Source organism: Protomyctophum bolini, assembly GCF_963924005.1.
Source record: "Protomyctophum bolini genome assembly, chromosome: 18".
NCBI lineage: Eukaryota > Metazoa > Chordata > Actinopteri > Myctophiformes > Myctophidae > Protomyctophum > Protomyctophum bolini.
Genome location: NC_137879.1, coordinates 20,083,644 through 20,101,790, shown reverse-complemented (window position 1 = coordinate 20,101,790; position 18,147 = coordinate 20,083,644). Strand labels below are relative to the sequence as shown.

At 43.4% G+C, this 18,147-nt stretch overlaps 1 protein-coding gene across 2 annotated transcripts in view; it reads left to right on the top strand.

Annotated features, from left to right (window-relative positions):
• The window catches only part of itga3b (integrin, alpha 3b), a 48,583-nt gene extending 39,846 nt beyond the window's left edge, over nucleotides 1-8,737 (top strand). The window contains exons 19-26 of one of the 2 annotated variants that reach the window (XM_080789002.1): nucleotides 1,175-1,277; nucleotides 1,923-2,099; nucleotides 2,751-2,882; nucleotides 6,851-6,964; nucleotides 7,176-7,274; nucleotides 7,422-7,547; nucleotides 7,907-8,078; nucleotides 8,599-8,737. In XM_080789002.1, the coding sequence (XP_080645128.1) occupies nucleotides 1,175-1,277; nucleotides 1,923-2,099; nucleotides 2,751-2,882; nucleotides 6,851-6,964; nucleotides 7,176-7,274; nucleotides 7,422-7,547; nucleotides 7,907-8,017 (862 nt within the window). In that variant the 3' untranslated portion in view covers nucleotides 8,018-8,078; nucleotides 8,599-8,737. The remainder of the gene's footprint in view (nucleotides 1-1,174; nucleotides 1,278-1,922; nucleotides 2,100-2,750; nucleotides 2,883-6,850; nucleotides 6,965-7,175; nucleotides 7,275-7,421; nucleotides 7,548-7,906; nucleotides 8,079-8,598) is intronic. The other variant, XM_080789003.1, reaches the window with a different exon arrangement.
• The last annotated feature ends 9,410 nt before the right edge of the window (nucleotides 8,738-18,147 follow it).

The window sequence follows — 18,147 nt, the reverse complement described above, 5'->3', positions numbered from 1 at the left end:
AACCATGTACAACCCAGATTCGGCACAAACAAGGGACTAAATTCTTTTCGCTCCTATGCGACCAAAATGTGGAACGCCCTACCAACAGTCATTAAGACATGTGAATCCCTTGGCTCCTTCAAAACTGCTCTCAAAGGGCACCTACGGATGGCTGCAATTCGAAACTGGCCTCTGTAAAAGCTGAATTTGTATCTGGATTGTACTATGTTTTTGTATGGACGTGGTGTTGGGTGCCTGCACATATGCACACATGGCATCAACGCATGGTGTTGTGTGCAGGCGCCCTACACCCTGTCTTTGTACTATGGATTGTACTATGTTTTTGTATGGACGTGGTGTTGGGTGCCTGCACATATGCACACATGGCATCAACGCATGGTGTTGTGTGCAGGCGCCCTACACTCTGTCTTTCGTTTTCTTTTCTTTTATCCCCCTGTTCCCCTCACTGTATATATACTTTTTTTCCCTTTTCGCTTCCTATATGATGAATTCCTGTTCTGTTCTTTAACTACATAGAAGTGTCTATTTGTTTGTCTCTAAATGTTTTGATGAATTGAACAATGTGGACCCTGTTGTAAACAAGTGTAAGGCTTAATTGGGTCGTCCACTCACAGTTAACAGTCTTTGTATTGAGTTTGTGCTTGAAATGTACTGTAATTCTGCAAACTGTTAATAAAGATTTCAATCAATCAATCAAAGACAAGGCTGGAACAGTGCATTTAATCGTTTAGAAAAGATAATCATTGGGAAATTGTCAAACTTTCACTTTTCCCCTCAATTTTGTATTATTATAAAAATGATATATAATGGAAATAGCAGATCTACGAGTTTGTAATTTTCGCAATTTTATTTTAACAACAAAGTATTAAACAGGACTTAATTGGTTAACCACACTTTCAGACTACTTTCTTCACATCAATTTGTTGATATATAAAATATAAAACAGATTACAGAGAAACTGCTAAATTATAGAAGTAATTGACAGAATAATCGCTATAAAGTAATAGCTATAAAGAATTATGATAGAAGCCTCTGTCCATAACGCATGATGCTTGGCATCAAAGTAAAAGTAAAACATGCACAGCCCCCGTAAAGTGTATACCAATAGTGTATGCATGTCAAATACCCTTAACACTTAACATCTAAGCATCCTCGCTTCCTCCCTCCCCTGCAGAGACAAGTCAACGGTGCAGACCTCCTTCAGTGGCGAGGTGGTGGGGGAGTCGGCCATGGTCAGCAGCAGTGACGTGGGCAGCCTGGTGGAGTACACCTTCAGCGTGAGTCACCTCCACCACCACAGACCACATTACAACAGGGCTTTTATGTTGCATCTGCGTGGGTACACAGAGCCACGGTGGCCACAACAACCCCACCCGGCCCGCTGGAATCAGCAGATTTATTCTGGGGAGATTTACTATTACACACGAGGGAAGGTTTATTTGATGACCTATGTCTGGTGGTCTGGTCATCAGCTCACAGATGAGATCTACTGTTAGCGGTCGTTGCACAAGGTCTCTTTTTTTGTTAACCTTTATTTGACTAAGACGTCACATTGATGTCTCTTTTTTCCCCAGACCTGGCCAAGGAATGGCAGCCAAAAACAAGCATTAAAAAAAGAACACGGTCCAGCAATTAAAGTGAACAAAAGCACACAAGGCACGCCAGTGTGAAATATAGTTCAACCAGAAGAGAGCATTATTTAGGGACAGACGGATACAACATGTTATAAGACATAAGCCCTGTCAGTTAAGGGATTTAGCAGCCAGTGTGATTTACCATTATTAACTTCCGTGATGGCATAGCATTCACCTGTAACAATCTCTTAAGGCAATCTGCAAAGCTCCACTGCAAGTTACTGTATCACACAGCATGTGAATCCCATCCATGAATTTATTGACTGTGATGACTTTTGTTCCCACCAGGTGGAAGTGTTGGGTTCACCTTTAGGTAGCATGGGAACGTTGGCTGTGGAGTTTGCGTGGCCTATCGAGGTGACCAACGGCAAGTGGCTTCTCTACCTGACGGAGATCGTCTTCAAGGGGACGTCACAGACACACTGTGTTCCTGGTGATGATGTTGTCAATCCACTACACCTCACTGTAAGTGAAGTTTATATTCTGATGAAGAGAAATTAAGATTTCACTGAAAGGCAAAGAAAAGTATTTTAAAGTGGAACAATGTTGATCTTGCTGTTCATGCTGTCTGTCTAGAAGAGAGTTGGGAGACCTAACCCAACTTTGTGGTGTATTGGCCATGAACTGAACTAAAATTAACGGAAATTAAATTAAATGGCAAAATAACTGCAGACTTTGCAGTGAGGCGTGAAACGCAATTCTAGCTCACAATAAATGAACACACAACATTATGTAAATGGAGCAAACAGGGTGTACTATGCCACCCTGGCTACTTTCTTTACCCTTGTGTTCCTACTTGCTGTTCTGAGGTCAGTGACTGTGAACAGCGGTAAGCTGAGCAGTGTGCACAAGGTCGTACAGTGTGAAAACTCCTCCGTGCCAAAACCACCGTCTCTCAGAAATAATATTTGGAAAAACCTCGGCCAGACAAGAACGCTTACTCACAGGGTCAAAAATAGATAACCATTCTGAGTTTGGCTTACGTATAGACAGCGGAAATGCTATTTTGGGAAGACCAGTCCATAATGTCTTTATCGAAACCAGCAATTATTTAGAACCAAGCCCAGTGATGTCATGTGTTTCTTTGTTTTCCTTTGTCTCCCGCCTGTCTTCCAGTTGACCGAGGGCAAGCGCAAGCGTCCCAAGCGGCAGATCGCATTGGACGATGGCGACAACAACGTACAGCCACATATACTTGAACCGCAGGCAGCCATCACATCAACAAATCGAAAAGAAGACATTAAATTGGTGAGGGCGGCCACTGCCTTAAAGGAGAATTCCATACTAAAAGGCTTTCTTACCTTTCTTTGTAGTTGTTACGTCCCCACCAAAGAGGTCCAGGTGTTATTTTGTGCAAAAGCTCCATATTGGCTATTTCCCCTACCATAATCCCTAAATGAATTGCATTGAATTGAATGGGATGTATGGGGTGTTGTGCTAATTCGCTTATTTCCATCGAAATAAGTAGTAAAGTGTGCCGCTTGGGTTATTATTTACATTATGAAGAGAGGATATATACAAAAATATATATAATTTTGAGAGATGGAAATAAGGAACTTTTGCCCAAAATAACACCTGGACCTCTTTGATGGGGACGTAACAACTACAAATAAAGGTAAGAAAGCCTTTTAGTATGGAATTCTCCTTTAATAAGTGCTGCACGATTCATGCTCAAATGTGAATCCTCCACAAGAATTGTTGTCTTTAGTCTGTATTTGCTGAACATTACTACATTCAAAATGTGGCGCCTGGAGCCCTGGAGCCTACTACTGTGGCTTTAAACAGACAACATCAAAGTGCTTGACTTAAACCTCTCTTAAATTCTCTCTCTTGTAGCAAAAACATAAGAGTAACTAAAATGTATTGGACAGCCAACTAGTGCTGCATGATTCTTGCTTAAAATTTTGAAATGAGATTGCATATGTGTCTGAATCTAGATCTTGATTTTAAATCTTTTAAATCTTTTAATCTTTTTCGATTAATTGTGCAGCACTGAATGGAAGTTTAAAACTGCTGTCTGTCAACCTTTAGGAAACATTGAGTAGAATTTCATTACAATCAAGGAAATAGTATAGTAAAGTAATAGTAAAGTATGCCGTACGATATGGGCTATAGCCCACGGTCCAAAATGATGAGAAACGAGGCTAACTTTTTTTTTCAAAATTTCAAAAAACATGGGCTATAACCCATCGTTTTTTTCATTTTTTTCAAATCCTCAAAAATGATGAAAAACGGCGTGCCATAGTATGCCGTACGATATGGGCTATAGCCCACGGTCCAAAATGATGAGAAACGAGGCTAACTTTTTTTTTTTCAAAATTTCAAATAACATGGGCTATAACCCATCGTTTTTTTCATTTTTGTCAAATCCTCAAAAATGATGAAAAACGGCGTGCCATAGTATGCCGTACGATATGGGCTATAGCCCACGGTCCAAAATGATGAGAAACGAGGCTAACTTTTTTTTTCAAAATTTCAAAAAACATGGGCTATAACCCATCGTTTTTTTCATTTTTTTCAAATCCTCAAAAATGATGAAAAACGGCGTGCCATAGTATGCCGTACGATATGGGCTATAGCCCACGGTCCAAAATGATGAGAAACGAGGCTAACTTTTTTTTTCAAAATTTCAAAAAACATGGGCTATAACCCATCGTTTTTTTCATTTTTTCATTTTTTTCAAATCCTCAAAAATGATGAAAAACGGCGTGCCATAGTATGCCGTACGATATGGGCTATAGCCCACGGTCCAAAATGATGAGAAACGAGGCTAACTTTTTTTTTCAAAATTTCAAAAAACATGGGCTATAACCCATCGTTTTTTTTCATTTTTTCATTTTTTTCAAATCCTCAAAAATGATGAAAAACGGCGTGCCATAGTATGCCGTACGATATGGGCTATAGCCCACGGTCCAAAATGATGAGAAACGAGGCTAACTTTTTTTTTCAAAATTTCAAAAAACATGGGCTATAACCCATCGTTTTTTTCATTTTTTTCAAATCCTCAAAAATGATGAAAAACGGCGTGCCATAGTATGCCGTACGATATGGGCTATAGCCCACGGTCCAAAATGATGAGAAACGAGGCTAACTTTTTTTTTCAAAATTTCAAAAAACATGGGCTATAACCCATCGTTTTTTCATTTTTTCATTTTTGTCAAATCCTCAAAAATGATGAAAAACGGCGTGCCATAGTATGCCGTACGATATGGGCTATAGCCCACGGTCCAAAATGATGAGAAACGAGGCTAACTTTTTTTTTCAAAATTTCAAAAAACATGGGCTATAACCCATCGTTTTTTTTCATTTTTTCATTTTTGTCAAATCCTCAAAAATGATGAAAAACGGCGTGCCATAGTATGCCGTACGATATGGGCTATAGCCCACGGTCCAAAATGATGAGAAACGAGGCTAACTTTTTTTTTTTAAATTTCAAAAAACATGGGCTGTAACCCATCGTTTTTTTCATTTTTTCATTTTTGTCAAATCCTCAAAAATGATGAAAAACGGCGTGCCATAGTATGCCGTACGATATGGGCTATAGCCCACGGTCCAAAATGATGAGAAACGAGGCTAACTTATTTTTTCCAAAATTTCAAAAAACATGGGCTATAACCCATCGTTTTTTTTTCATTTTTTCATTTTTTTCAAATCCTCAAAAATGATGAAAAACGGCGTGCCATAGTATGCCGTACGATATGGGCTATAGCCCACGGTCCAAAATGATGAGAAACGAGGCTAACTTTCTTTTTCAAAATTTCAAAAAACATGGGCTATAACCCATCGTTTTTTTCATTTTTGTCAAATCCTCAAAAATGATGAAAAACGGCGTGCCATAGTATGCCGTACGATATGGGCTATAGCCCACGGTCCAAAATGATGAGAAACGAGGCTAACTTTTTTTTTCAAAATTTCAAAAAACATGGGCTATAACCCATCGTTTTTTTCATTTTTTCATTTTTGTCAAATCCTCAAAAATGATGAAAAACGGCGTGCCATAGTATGCCGTACGATATGGGCTATAGCCCACGGTCCAAAATGATGAGAAACAAGGCTAACTTTTTTTTTCCAAAATTTCAAAAAACATGGGCTATAACCCATCGTTTTTTTTCATTTTTTCATTTTTTTCAAATCCTCAAAAATGATGAAAAACGGCGTGCCATAGTATGCCGTACGATATGGGCTATAGCCCACGGTCCAAAATGATGAGAAACGAGGCTAACTTTTTTTTTCAAAATTTCAAAAAACATGGGCTATAACCCATCGTTTTTTTCATTTTTTCATTTTTGTCAAATCCTCAAAAATGATGAAAAACGGCGTGCCATAGTATGCCGTACGATATGGGCTATAGCCCACGGTCCAAAATGATGAGAAACGAGGCTAACTTTTTTTTTCAAAATTTCAAAAAACATGGGCTATAACCCATCGTTTTTTTTAATTTTTTAATTTTTTTCAAATCCTCAAAAATGATGAAAAACGGCGTGCCATAGTATGCCGTACGATATGGGCTATAGCCCACGGTCCAAAATGATGAGAAACGAGGCTAACTTTTTTTGTCAAAATTTCAAAAAACATGGGCTATAACCCATCGTTTTTTTCATTTTTTCATTTTTTTCAAATCCTCAAAAATGATGAAAAACGGCGTGCCATAGTATGCCGTACGATATGGGCTATAGCCCACGGTCCAAAATGATGAGAAACGAGGCTAACTTATTTTTTCAAAATTTCAAAAAACATGGGCTATAACCCATCGTTTTTTTCATTTTTTTCAAATCCTCAAAAACGATGAAAAACGGCGTGCCATAGTATGCCGTACGATATGGGCTATAGCCCACGGTCCAAAATGATGAGAAACGAGGCTAACTTTTTTTTTCAAATTTCAAAAAACATGGGCTATAACCCATCGTTACAGTAGGTCAGGCATGGATTCCTGTTGAAAGTCTATTCTATGTGACCAAAACATTGTGAATACAGGAAGTAAATAAAGCCATTACAATTCAATTGCATTGATCTCAGTCTGAAGGTTGTCAGATTGGACAGAGTGCAATTTCTAACAACTACAATCAAGGAAATAGCTTTGCGTAGATCACACCTTTTTAGATAAAACATGTGTGTAGCAAAGCTTTATGGCAGTAGTGACACTGATTTCCAATCCTTACAGGTTACATTTGGTTAAATGTAAATAATATGACTGTTAATATGCATTGTTTCTGAAGGACTGCTCCTTGGGCTCAGCGCGTTGTGTGACCTTTACCTGCCCTCTGCTCAACATGAATACCTCAGCCAAGGTCATCGTCAGGTCCCGCGTCTGGAACAGCACACTGCTAGAGGTCAGAGAGCTCACAGGCTGGAGCAGTGCACGTTTATTTTATAAACCAATAACCGACTCCGCTATTTCACTATTTGCGTACAAAAATAAGTTTGAAATAATTCTGATACTGATTTGAAGTCAAACTTAAAATATACAGACTTTTACCTGTGAACCTGTGGACTCCACAGGTTGTGGAGCGTTTAGTGAATCAGTCTAATGTCTGTTCCCAGGACTATCCCAATGCAGGGAGGGTACAGGTCAATGGTCAGGCCACGCTGAAGCTGATCACCGACAAGCCCACCATCAAGATGGACAGTGTGAACAGAGAGGTGCGTGGTACAGCTGACCATCAGGGTTCCATTGGTAAATCAGAGACATGGATCCCCCAGCAAATCAAACCCTGGATGAAGATGACTATGATGAGGAGGAGGACTATGCTGCCAGTCTTCTGACTGACTTCTGTTTTCCTCCCACAGTTCAAAGTGGAAATATACCCGGTGCCGGGTGAGGAGACTCCCTACGAGGTTCCACTGTGGATCGTCATAGTGGCTGCGGTAGCAGGGATCCTCTTGTTAGGAGTCATCAGCCTCATTCTGTGGAAGGTAAGAATACCTTCACTCATTCATCCTATGCCTAGAGAGGGTCAAACAAGTTAAACAACCCATGGTGGGTAGCTGGACGTCACAAACTGCAGACCTGAAAAAAAACATCAGTCTAATTATTTTCCTTTTCGTCTACCACAGCCATGATTCTTGTTGATTAAAAAGGGGTCCACATGCTACAAGGTCTACATGCTGTGATCGTTGATTCAGAACTTGCAGATTCAAGAGCATGTGTAAAGTCAAAATGACATATTGTATATTCATGTAGTCGTCACTGTCTGTGACCTCCACGTTGAGCTGCCTATTTAACCCCCCAATCCCCCCCACCCCCAAACCCACCCCACGTCCTCCTCCCCCAGTGTGGTTTCTTCCGGCGAGCAAGCAGGAGGGAGATGTACGAAGCCAAAGCCCAGAAAGCTGAGATGAAGATCCAGCCCTCTGAGACAGAGAGGCTTACCGAAGACTACTGAGGCCCCCCCGGGTCCCCCCTCTACCGCGGGGGCCTACGGCACACACCGATAGGGTCTCTGGGTAATATCTGACTCCATCAAATGGATACAGTTACATTAGTAGTGGGGCTAAGTGCAGGGAATGACTGATTTCACGTTCTTACTCTACTGTAACCTTCTTCCTTACTGCTAACGGTGTCGTCTTCTCCTGGCTGACTGAAACCCTTTCTGCTTCCTTTTCAGCCTAATACTGTGCCTTTTACTCCACCACTAACTATCTCGCTTGTCTGCTCTTTAACCTTCAGCCTGGCTTGACTATGACAGCTGTAGCCATTGTGACAGCATAATTATTGCACAGCTGGGGGACGTTTGGACACCAGCAGGAGCATAGATTCCATTAATGTTCTGCTTTTTTGTAAGCAAGATAATGCAGCATAAATCCACAACTCGATTCCTACTGTTCATCGGCTACTAATGCATTCTTTTTTTAACACAACTTGACTTTTCCTCCAGCCTCCAGCCTCTGACTTGTAGACCACATGAATTCAGAGTATTATCCCAAATATTTCCCTGTTCATTAATCCTAATCCTTGTTCTAACAGCTTGGATTCTTCAAGCGGACCATCTATTATCGAATCATGCCAAAGCATAAGGGGGTGAGAATCCGCAAGGCTGAGCGCTACCAGTTCAACCTGGGCTTTCAGCTTGAGGAGCCGCAGAAAAAGTTTTGGATCACTAACTGGACAGAGATGCAGCATTGCTACTACTGAACTCTCAACGTTGAACCCCAAACGTTTCACAATTTCTTGACATTGGCCAAGCGAAGAGAACATTGGGCCTGTTGATCATATCGTGCCACGTGTCGTGGCATATGGACCATTTGTGAATGGCTCATTCATTCTGGAACTTTATTGTTTGTAAATGCCATAGTGAGTTTCATCAAGACATTGTCCTTTCTTTAGTGCAATATTCTAAAAAGTTTGGTTTCAGAGATTGTAAAGTATTTTTGATGAATGCAGTGTTGTACATTGGAAAAGGTGGTATGTTCAAATTGTAAATGATTTTTATTATAGTTTTATTCTGCTGCAGAATTTGTGTAAGCCGTTTGAATATATATTTCTATTATTTTATTGTTGTTTTTCCTGCTGGTAATCTATTATGTCTGTTTTGTCTCTAATCAGAGGAATGAGTCTATTGATTTTCTCTGTGATTGTTAATTGTTCTTTCAGCTCTGTCCTTGAGTATCACTTTGTGGTTTAACAACCAGCAGGCTCTGCATGGTTATTAAACGTACAGCAGTAGTCCCAGAGATCATTTTGTACTGTTGACCAACACACATTCTGTGATGAATGAATAACACGAGTGCCTTATTTGAATGTTTGTGTTGATGTTTAGCAAACAGTAAATAGCTTAGCTTATCAAACACAATTTTGCTGGCAGCATTAACTGTGTATTTTTCAAGCTACCTTGACAAATTGAAGCCTTTCTCCCTGCTTTCTAGAAACAAATACAGAGCACATTGAAATGGTTTAAGTGCATAATTAAATGTATCCAGCATATTTTAGCATTCTCCAGGTTTTCCCCTACAAATGTGTCTCATATGCTGCCAGCAGTCCAATAGTGGAAAACCGAGGCTTTATGACAGAATGCTCGCAGACTGGTTACTAGGCAAAAGACACAACACCACAAGAGGTCATAAACTTATAGTCTTTCCTTTTGTCATCACGTCTCCACCACGGTGGCATGAACAAATACAGTAGTAACCAGGCTGCAAACATTCCATGATGGGACTCTGTAGATGAGCAAGATCTACTTATCCACTTCTGAAATCCACTTTCAGATCTAGTCAACATTTGATAAGTGCATTTGAAACCACTGTGGTCCTAGGGATTGCAATTTATTACACTGTATATGTGATTACAGTTACTGGCTATCCTCAATCACATATGGGGAGTCTCAACACTGGAATAATAATGTAGTTATTTGTCTGTCTGGAAGTTTCATGATTGTGAACTATAGCAGATACAGTATGACTTGTAGAATAGCATGAACAAGAGAAAGAAATAGTCTGCAACACTGGTAAGGAATAACTCAGCTCCAGTGGTTTTCATGAACACCTACAGTACTTATGAACCTGAATGCATATTGCCACAGTCGCTTTTGTTGTTTATTTTTATTTATTTTCTTAATTTTTATCCCACGATTTTGCAACCCATTAGTTTCACCCAGTGTCGATTATCTAATGTAATCCTGGGCGCTACACTTCCTCTGCCAACCTGGGGGGGGGGGGGGGGGAGCGGACTGACTGACCTCATGCTTCCTTCTGTGCATGAGGAGTCCAAGCTGCTTCTTTTCACCTGACAGAGAGTTTTCCTGGCCAGACGTAGCATGTGAAAGGAACTCGTTATTCCGGCCAGTTCCTTTCCCCTCCATCAGGCGCCCCAGCTGGCCAAGGGGAGGTAGTTTTGCTTTTGTTGTTTCATTGCCCCTTGCTATGCATATCCACAAGCTGCCACTAATAATTTATGGACCATATTCACAACATGGCCCCCATCATGGTCAACCTGCAACACTGAAAATTAAAGGTTAATCTCCCAAATATTAAGCATCTATTTTGATATGTCATTTAACCACACAATATTCTGAGAACATCGATGGATCCAGTCTAAAAGAGTTGCTGTTTTGTCAATCAAGGACTGAATTACCATTGTCCATTGTTTCTACCAACGTGTGTCTGTCATTTGTCAATGTTTTTTTAAGACCAGGTGTCACCCTTTTCAAATGTTGTAAATACCATTTTGGAATGAAACTCTTCAAATGGAGCTGGACTGTTTTTTCAGTGAAGAGACAAGTCAGTCATCAATAAATGTGGCAGCAGGACCAACTGTTGTGTTACCAGCCTCTGTCACCTGAGAGCCCACAGGTAGCCTATTCTGCACACTGGAGTGACTGGACTATCTGTGGACATCACCACAGTGGCCCCTCATTCAGTTAAGAGGGAAGACTGAAACCAGTGCACAAACTCCTCTCTTTACATTGGTGTTTTTTTTGTTTTGTTTTTACTGTGCTGTTTCAATGTAATTAAACTGTTTGTAAGGAACTCTGCTTCTATTCTTACCTGAATGGAACGGGTCACAATCATGTTCCCCTGAAATTGCATTGGCCTGGAAGTCCAATTGTCCATGAGTAGCTGTCTGCCTGCCTGTCCAATTCTCCATGAGTAGCTGTCTGTCTGCCTGTCTATGAGTAGCTGTCTGACTGCCCAGTGCCTGCCTGTCCAATTCTCCATGAGTAGCTGTCTGTCTGTCTGTCTGCCTGTCTATGAGTAGCTGTCTGCCTGCCTGCCAGCCAGCAAGTTGGTTAACAGAAAATAAATTGTTATGGCTGAGTAAAATAAAATACAATAAACACAATTTGCCTGAAAATAGATTACCCAGCTATGACCTTTTTCATGAAGTAGTATGGCTGACTGAGTAAAATGAAACAATCTACCTGAAAATAGATAGCTATAAGTGAAGAGCAATTTTTCAAAAAAATTAAAAAACATGGGCTATAACCCATCCTTTTTTTTCTAACACTCCGCAATTTGCTAATGTTTCCCATCCTTTCCGGTAAATACAACACATTGAGCAGGGCACTGCAGGGAGTTGAACCCCGTTCCGGTAAACCAGAAGTCCGACACCAGTGCCTTAGTTTTTGTGTTGTTCATTTACAGGTCCAGGTGTGCATACGCATGTGCGCCTGTGCGTGTGTAGGTGCACGCTTCAATATAACCCATCGTTTTTTTCATTTTTTCAATATTGTCAAATCATCAAAAATTATGAAAAACGGCGCGCTTCTGTCCAAACTAGAGGAGTTAAATTATGACCCTCTCAGGAGGGATATAAGGGCTGATATTGATAGATGGAATTTAATTCCATATTTAAATCTGAGTTCACGCATAGAATCTGTAAAAATGAATGTACTACCAAGACTTCTATATTTGTTTTTATCAGTCCCTATCTCAAAACCAGAACAGTTCTTCTCTGAGTGGGATAAAGCTATATCCAGATTTATTTGGGCAGGAAAAAAACCTAGAGTGAGGCTCAAGACATTACAACTACCAAAGGAAAGAGGGGGATTGGCCCTTCCATGTTTGAGAGATTATTATAGAGCAGCTCAAATCCGACCATTGATTGGATGGTGTAAGCCAAGTTATAAATCAAGATGGAAAGATATAGAGGGTTCAATGGGAAGGGGACTACCTATTAATATGTTGGTGGGGGACCCATCCTTGGTCAAACACTTGTCAGATCCTCATAATGTGATGATAAAGGGTTCATTGAAGGTGTGGAGTGAAATAATTAGGACAAAACTGGAATTCTCAAATGGTTTGCATATGATCCAGACTTCAGACCTAGTACACATGACATGAGGTTTAGAGGTTGGATTGGGAATGGCCTCTCTGCATACTGTACTCTTTTAAAACAGGGTAAGGTGATGAGCTTCCAGGACCTGAAAGACAAATTTAATTTGCAGAATTGGGACCTTTTTAGGTACCTACAAACCAGAGACTTTATAAATAGAAAACTATTAAGAAGAGAAGATACAACAGGAGTAGAGATCATTAAGATTTTCCAAAATGCATATGCGGACTCTACTTATCAAAAGATAGTTTCAAATTTATATAAAGTTCTGCAAAATATGAAAGGAGATAATACTCTGAATATTAAAGCAAGATGGGAAACGGAGGGCAACCTTACTATATCAACAGAAGAATGGGAAAGAACGAAAGAATGTGAACATCAGTAAAAAATGAGTAGTTCCCCCACATGGAGAGAATTCAGCTGGAAAAATGTGAGTCGTTTCTTTTGCACTCCAGCTCAGAAAAGACATTACATGCATCAGTCGGACTGTTGGAGACTCTGTGGGGAAACATTGGCGAATCATTTTCATGTATTCTGGAGTTGCCCTTCTGTAGTTCCATTTTGGAGAAGTGTTCACAGTGTCCTGGAAGCAGTCTTTGGTGTTGACATTCCTTTTGATTTTAAAACCATGTATCTTGCAGATCTGGGAGGACTTCACTTTGTAAAGCAGGATCAGTATCTAATGAGGGTATTGCTTGTGGCATCCAAAAAAGCCTTAACAAAAAAGTGGCTTACAAATGTTATACCAACTATAAATGAATGGATTGATTTAATCTATGGTATATTTATAATGGAAAGAATTACATTCAGCTTTAGAGGCCAGGTCGAAGTCTTCACAGATAACTGGTTTAGATGGATTGCTCATATCTCGACAATGAGACCTGATTTTGTTTAAATTATTTTGTTTTGTTTGATCATCATTAGAGAAGAGAGACAGTTTTTCCCCCTTGTGTGTATTGTATGTATATTGTCTTGTTTTGTATTGTCATTTGTCAGTCGTTTTGTTTTCATGTGTGTCTGATTAAAATTCAATAAAAAGTAAATTGAAAAAAAAAGAAAAACGGCGCGCTATAGTATGCCGTACGATATGGGCTATAGCCCACGGTCCAAAATGATGAGAAACGAGGCTAACTTTTTTTTCAAAATTTCAAAAAACATGGGCTATAACCCATCGTTTTTTTCATTTTTTCATTTTTTTCAAATCCTCAAAAATGATGAAAAACGGCGTGCCATAGTATGCCGTACGATATGGGCTATAGCCCACGGTCCAAAATGATGAGAAACGAGGCTAACTTTTTTTTTCAAAATTTCAAAAAATGGAGTTGGAACAGCTGATGTTCAGGAGGAGGAGAAACGCGCATTGGCCCTGCCCTTCATGCCACTCTCCTCCCTCCACGTCAATCTACCCGTCCCCTTTTATACCTGCCCAGTACCAGCCAGAATCCTCCTTGCTTCGCCCGCCTCGCTGCGTCGCACACTAGCCGCCTCCACAGCACAGGCTCTCGCAAATTCCATTAATACCATTTCCTCACTCACCGTTCGTCCACGGAACCAGCTTTCTACCTCCTTCGCGTACTTCCAACGCCACCAGGCTCATCAACACGTTTGCTGCGGGCTACACAGACAGATGGCCTCCCCAAACTTCAAAACCGGCACACCGTCACGACACGGGACCCTCGCCGATTAGATGGCGTCACCCACAGTTCAAGAGCCTCGCCGTTCGAGCCAAACAGAACGATCCATCCGCCTCCCCAACACTACAACCCACAAAGCTAAGTTTCATTCAACCGTCCGTCCTTTCTTTAAGCTACAGCGTAGCTCAGGGCTCCCGGCTTTCCATTCATGCCCGAAGCTCACACTACGTGCAGCCCGTCACGTGATCACTCCGTGACAGCCACAACTAGAAGCAGTTCCTGCTGAAACCACACGGGGTCGCTGAAGGCCAGCTAACGGACTGCACTCACTAGTGCTTCTCCCTGCGGTCTCAGGCTTCCACGCAGCCTTCTTTAATGCTAACATTTCGCACTTTCACAGTGCTTCCCTGCAGCCAAGCTTCCTCATGTCTTGCGTATCATACCGTATGCGTATGGATATAACAATTGCTTGCCATTCACTCAGCCTTCCAGTCAGACAGCCATGCTCCCAATTCAATCCAAAGGGCTTTATTGGCATGAGAAAACGTACGTTTACATTGCCAAAGCAGAAAGAACAATACAACGATACAGCAATACAATCAGAACAAAAATTACGTACTTTGAAGGTCAGAATCTCCAATAGATAAACTTCTGTGTACCAAGATCACCTGATGCAGGTATAGTGCAGGAATATACACAATGATTAGTCTTTAGGGTGGTTGTGTTCCATTTGATATCCTTCTCCCATCACAGCAACTCACAATTCTTGCTGCCGTGTTTGCCCCTAGCCTCCCTTCCCCTGACATTCTTCAGCCATTCAGCCAGCCATGCTCCCAGCGCCTCTCACAGACCCTAGCCACCCCTTCAGCCATTCATTCAGCACCAGACTTGCATTCTACGTAGTCCTAGCACTTCATAGTACACACGTATATCGCATAATATAGCATACGCTAAGTTGACATAAATACTCCCCCGTTACGTTCTTAGTTTATACATGATTCTCCCTAACTACTTATACATGCGATGCATGACATGCTTTTGTTCCTGCTTAAACGTAAGTCACCCTGGATCAAGAGCGTCTGCTAAATGCCTAAATCGTAACTCGTTTTCAGCCAGTCGGTCAGCCAGCCATGCTCCCAGCCTCCCATCCCCAGCCATTCTTTCAGCCAGTCATGCTCCCAGCGCCTCTCTCAGGCCCCAGCCATTCTTTCAGCCATTTATTCAGCCAGCCATGCTCCCAGAGCCTCTCTCAGGCCCCAGCCATTCTATCAGCCATTCATTCAGCCAGCCACGCTCCCAGCGCCTCTCTCAGGCCCCAGCCACTCTTTCAGCCATTCAGCCAGCCACGCTCCCAGCGCCTCTCTCAGGCCCCAGCCATTCTCTCAGCCAGCCACGCTCCCAGCGCCTCTCTCAGAACCCAGCCATTCCTTCAGCCATTCATGCAGCCAGTTAGCCAGCCACGACCCACGCCCCGCCATGCTTCCAGGGCCCCTTTCAGGCCCCAGCCACCCCTTCAGCACCAGAATTGCATTTCATGTACCCTAGCACTTCATAGTACACTTGTATATCGTATGATATAATATAGTATAGTACGCTAGTTGACATAGATACTCCACCGTTACGTTCTTAGTTTATACATGATTCACGATAACTACTTTTACATTTGTGACGTATGACATGTTTTCGTTCCCGCGTACATGTCCCCCCTCCCTCTCTCCTACCCCCCCTCCCTCTCTCCTACCCCCCCTCCCTCTCTCCTATCCCCCCTCCCCTCTCTCCCATCCCCCCCCTGTCCAGTCCCCCCACTCTCTGCCCGCCTCCGCCGAGGTCCAGCCCACCTTCCTCATTCCCGCTTACACGTCCCCCCTCCCTCTCTCCTATCCCCCCTCCCCTCTCTCCCATTCCCCCCCCCCGTCCAGTCCCCCCACTCTCTGCCCGCCTCCGCCGAGGTTCCGCCCACCTTCCTCATGGCTTCTCCTGCCGAGGTTCCCCCCGCCCTCCTCATGGCTTCTCCTGCCGAGGTTCGCCCCGCCCTCCTCATGGCTTCTCCTGCCGAGGTTCGCCCCGCCCTCCTCATGGCTTCTCCTGCCGAGGTTCCCCCCGCCCTCCTCATGGCTTCTCCTGCCGAGGTTCCGCCCACCCTCCCTCGGGCCTCTTCGCCTTCCCACAGGCTTCACCCGCCTACCCTCTCCTCCCGGCCACCTACCACCCTACGCCGGATCTCCCCAACGTTCACTCCACACTGCTACCCCCCAGCGTCCTTTCCGACCCCTCCTACCCCCCCTCTCCCGTCCGTCCTCCCTCTCTCCTATCCCCCTCCCTCTCTTCTATCCCACCTCTCCCGTCCCCCCATCCCCTCCCAGCCCCGTGGTATCCCTTTTCATAATAGTCCATATTCGTAATATTCCATGTCAAATGTTTTGGTCACCGTGCTAGGACAAATGTGCCACGTTATCAGTCCATATTTGCAATTTTCCACGTCAAATGTTTTGGTCACCTTGCTAGGACAAATGTGCCTTGTCATTAGTCAATTTTTGCATCATTTGTCATTTGTCATTTACAGACGATCTGCTGCCTGCCGTCTCACTCCTCTCTCTCTCCTGTCCTCCTACCCTCCCCATGCCCCCCTCCCTCTCTCCAAGGTCAGACCAGGGCCGCCCCGAGAGTGCCTGCCCCAGGAGATCCAGCTAGAACACTTCCCCCACGCTCGATCCACCTTCCTCCCGACCCACTTCCACCCCCAGTTCTAGACCTTGCTTTTTGGGGACCTAGAATACAAACTACGCGCAGACACGGGTTCCTCTCTCAGACCCGTATCCTGCCACAGACCCTCCATTTCAGGTTTAGGTTCAGGTTCAGGTTCAGGTCCAGGTCCATTCGTCACGTGTACAGATACAGAGTATAAATACAACGAAAATTATTTGGCATTAAGCGTTAAGACTTTGCGACTTCGTCCGTGACGTGCATGCCCAGGTCACCATTCTCCCCCGGAACTTCCCTTCGACACCTCTCCGTAGTGGCCCTCCACCCTCCTAGGCAGTCGGCCCGGACCGTCCTCCCTTCCCCAGACCTCGCTACGCCCTCGGCCCTCACCAGCCACGGCCACCTCGCTCCTCCGCCCTTACAACTCTCCCTTCCCTAGACCTCGCCACGCCCTCCAACCTCCTCTAGTTACTTTCACTAGCTACGACCACCTCGCTCCTCCACCCCTACAACTCTCCCTTCCCTAGACCTCGCCACGCTCTCCAACCTCCTCTAGTCACTTTCACTAGCTACGACCACCTCGCTCCTCCGCCCCTACAACTCTCCCTTCCCTAGACCTAGCCATGCTCTCCAACCTCCTCTAGTCACTTTCACTAGCTACGACCACCTCGCTCCTCCGCCCCTACAACTCTCCCTTCCCTAGACCTAGCCATGCTCTCCAACCTCCTCTAGTCACTTTCACTAGCTACGACCACCTCGCTCTCCACCCCTACAACTCTCCCTTCCCTAGACCTCTCCAAGCTCTCCAACCTCCTCTAGCCACTTTCACTAGCTACGACCACCTCGCTCCTCCGCCCCTACAACTCTCCCTTCCCTAGACGTCTCCAACCTCCTCTAGCCACTTTCACTAGCTACGACCACCTCGCTCCTCTGCCCCTACAACTCTCCCTTCCCTAGACCTAGCCACGCTCTCCAACCTCCTCTAGCCACTTTCACTAGCTACGACCACCTCGCTCCTCCGCCCCTACTACTCTCCCTTCCCTAGACCTAGCCACGCTCTCCAACCTCCTCTAGTCACTGTGCCCATATCGTACGGCATACTATAGCGCGCCGTTTTTCATCATTTTTGAGGATTTGAAAAAAATGACGAAATGACAAAAACGATGGGTTATAGCCCATGTTTTTTGAAATTTTGAAAAAAAAAGTTAGCCTCGTTTCTCATCATTTTGGACCATGGGCTATAGCCCATATCGTACGGCATACTATAGCGCGCCGTTTTTCATCATTTTTGAGGATTTGAAAAAAATGATGAAATGACAAAAACGATGGGTTATAGCCCATGTTTTTGAAATTTTGAAAAAAAAAGTTAGCCTCGTTTCTCATCATTTTGGACCATGGGCTATAGCCC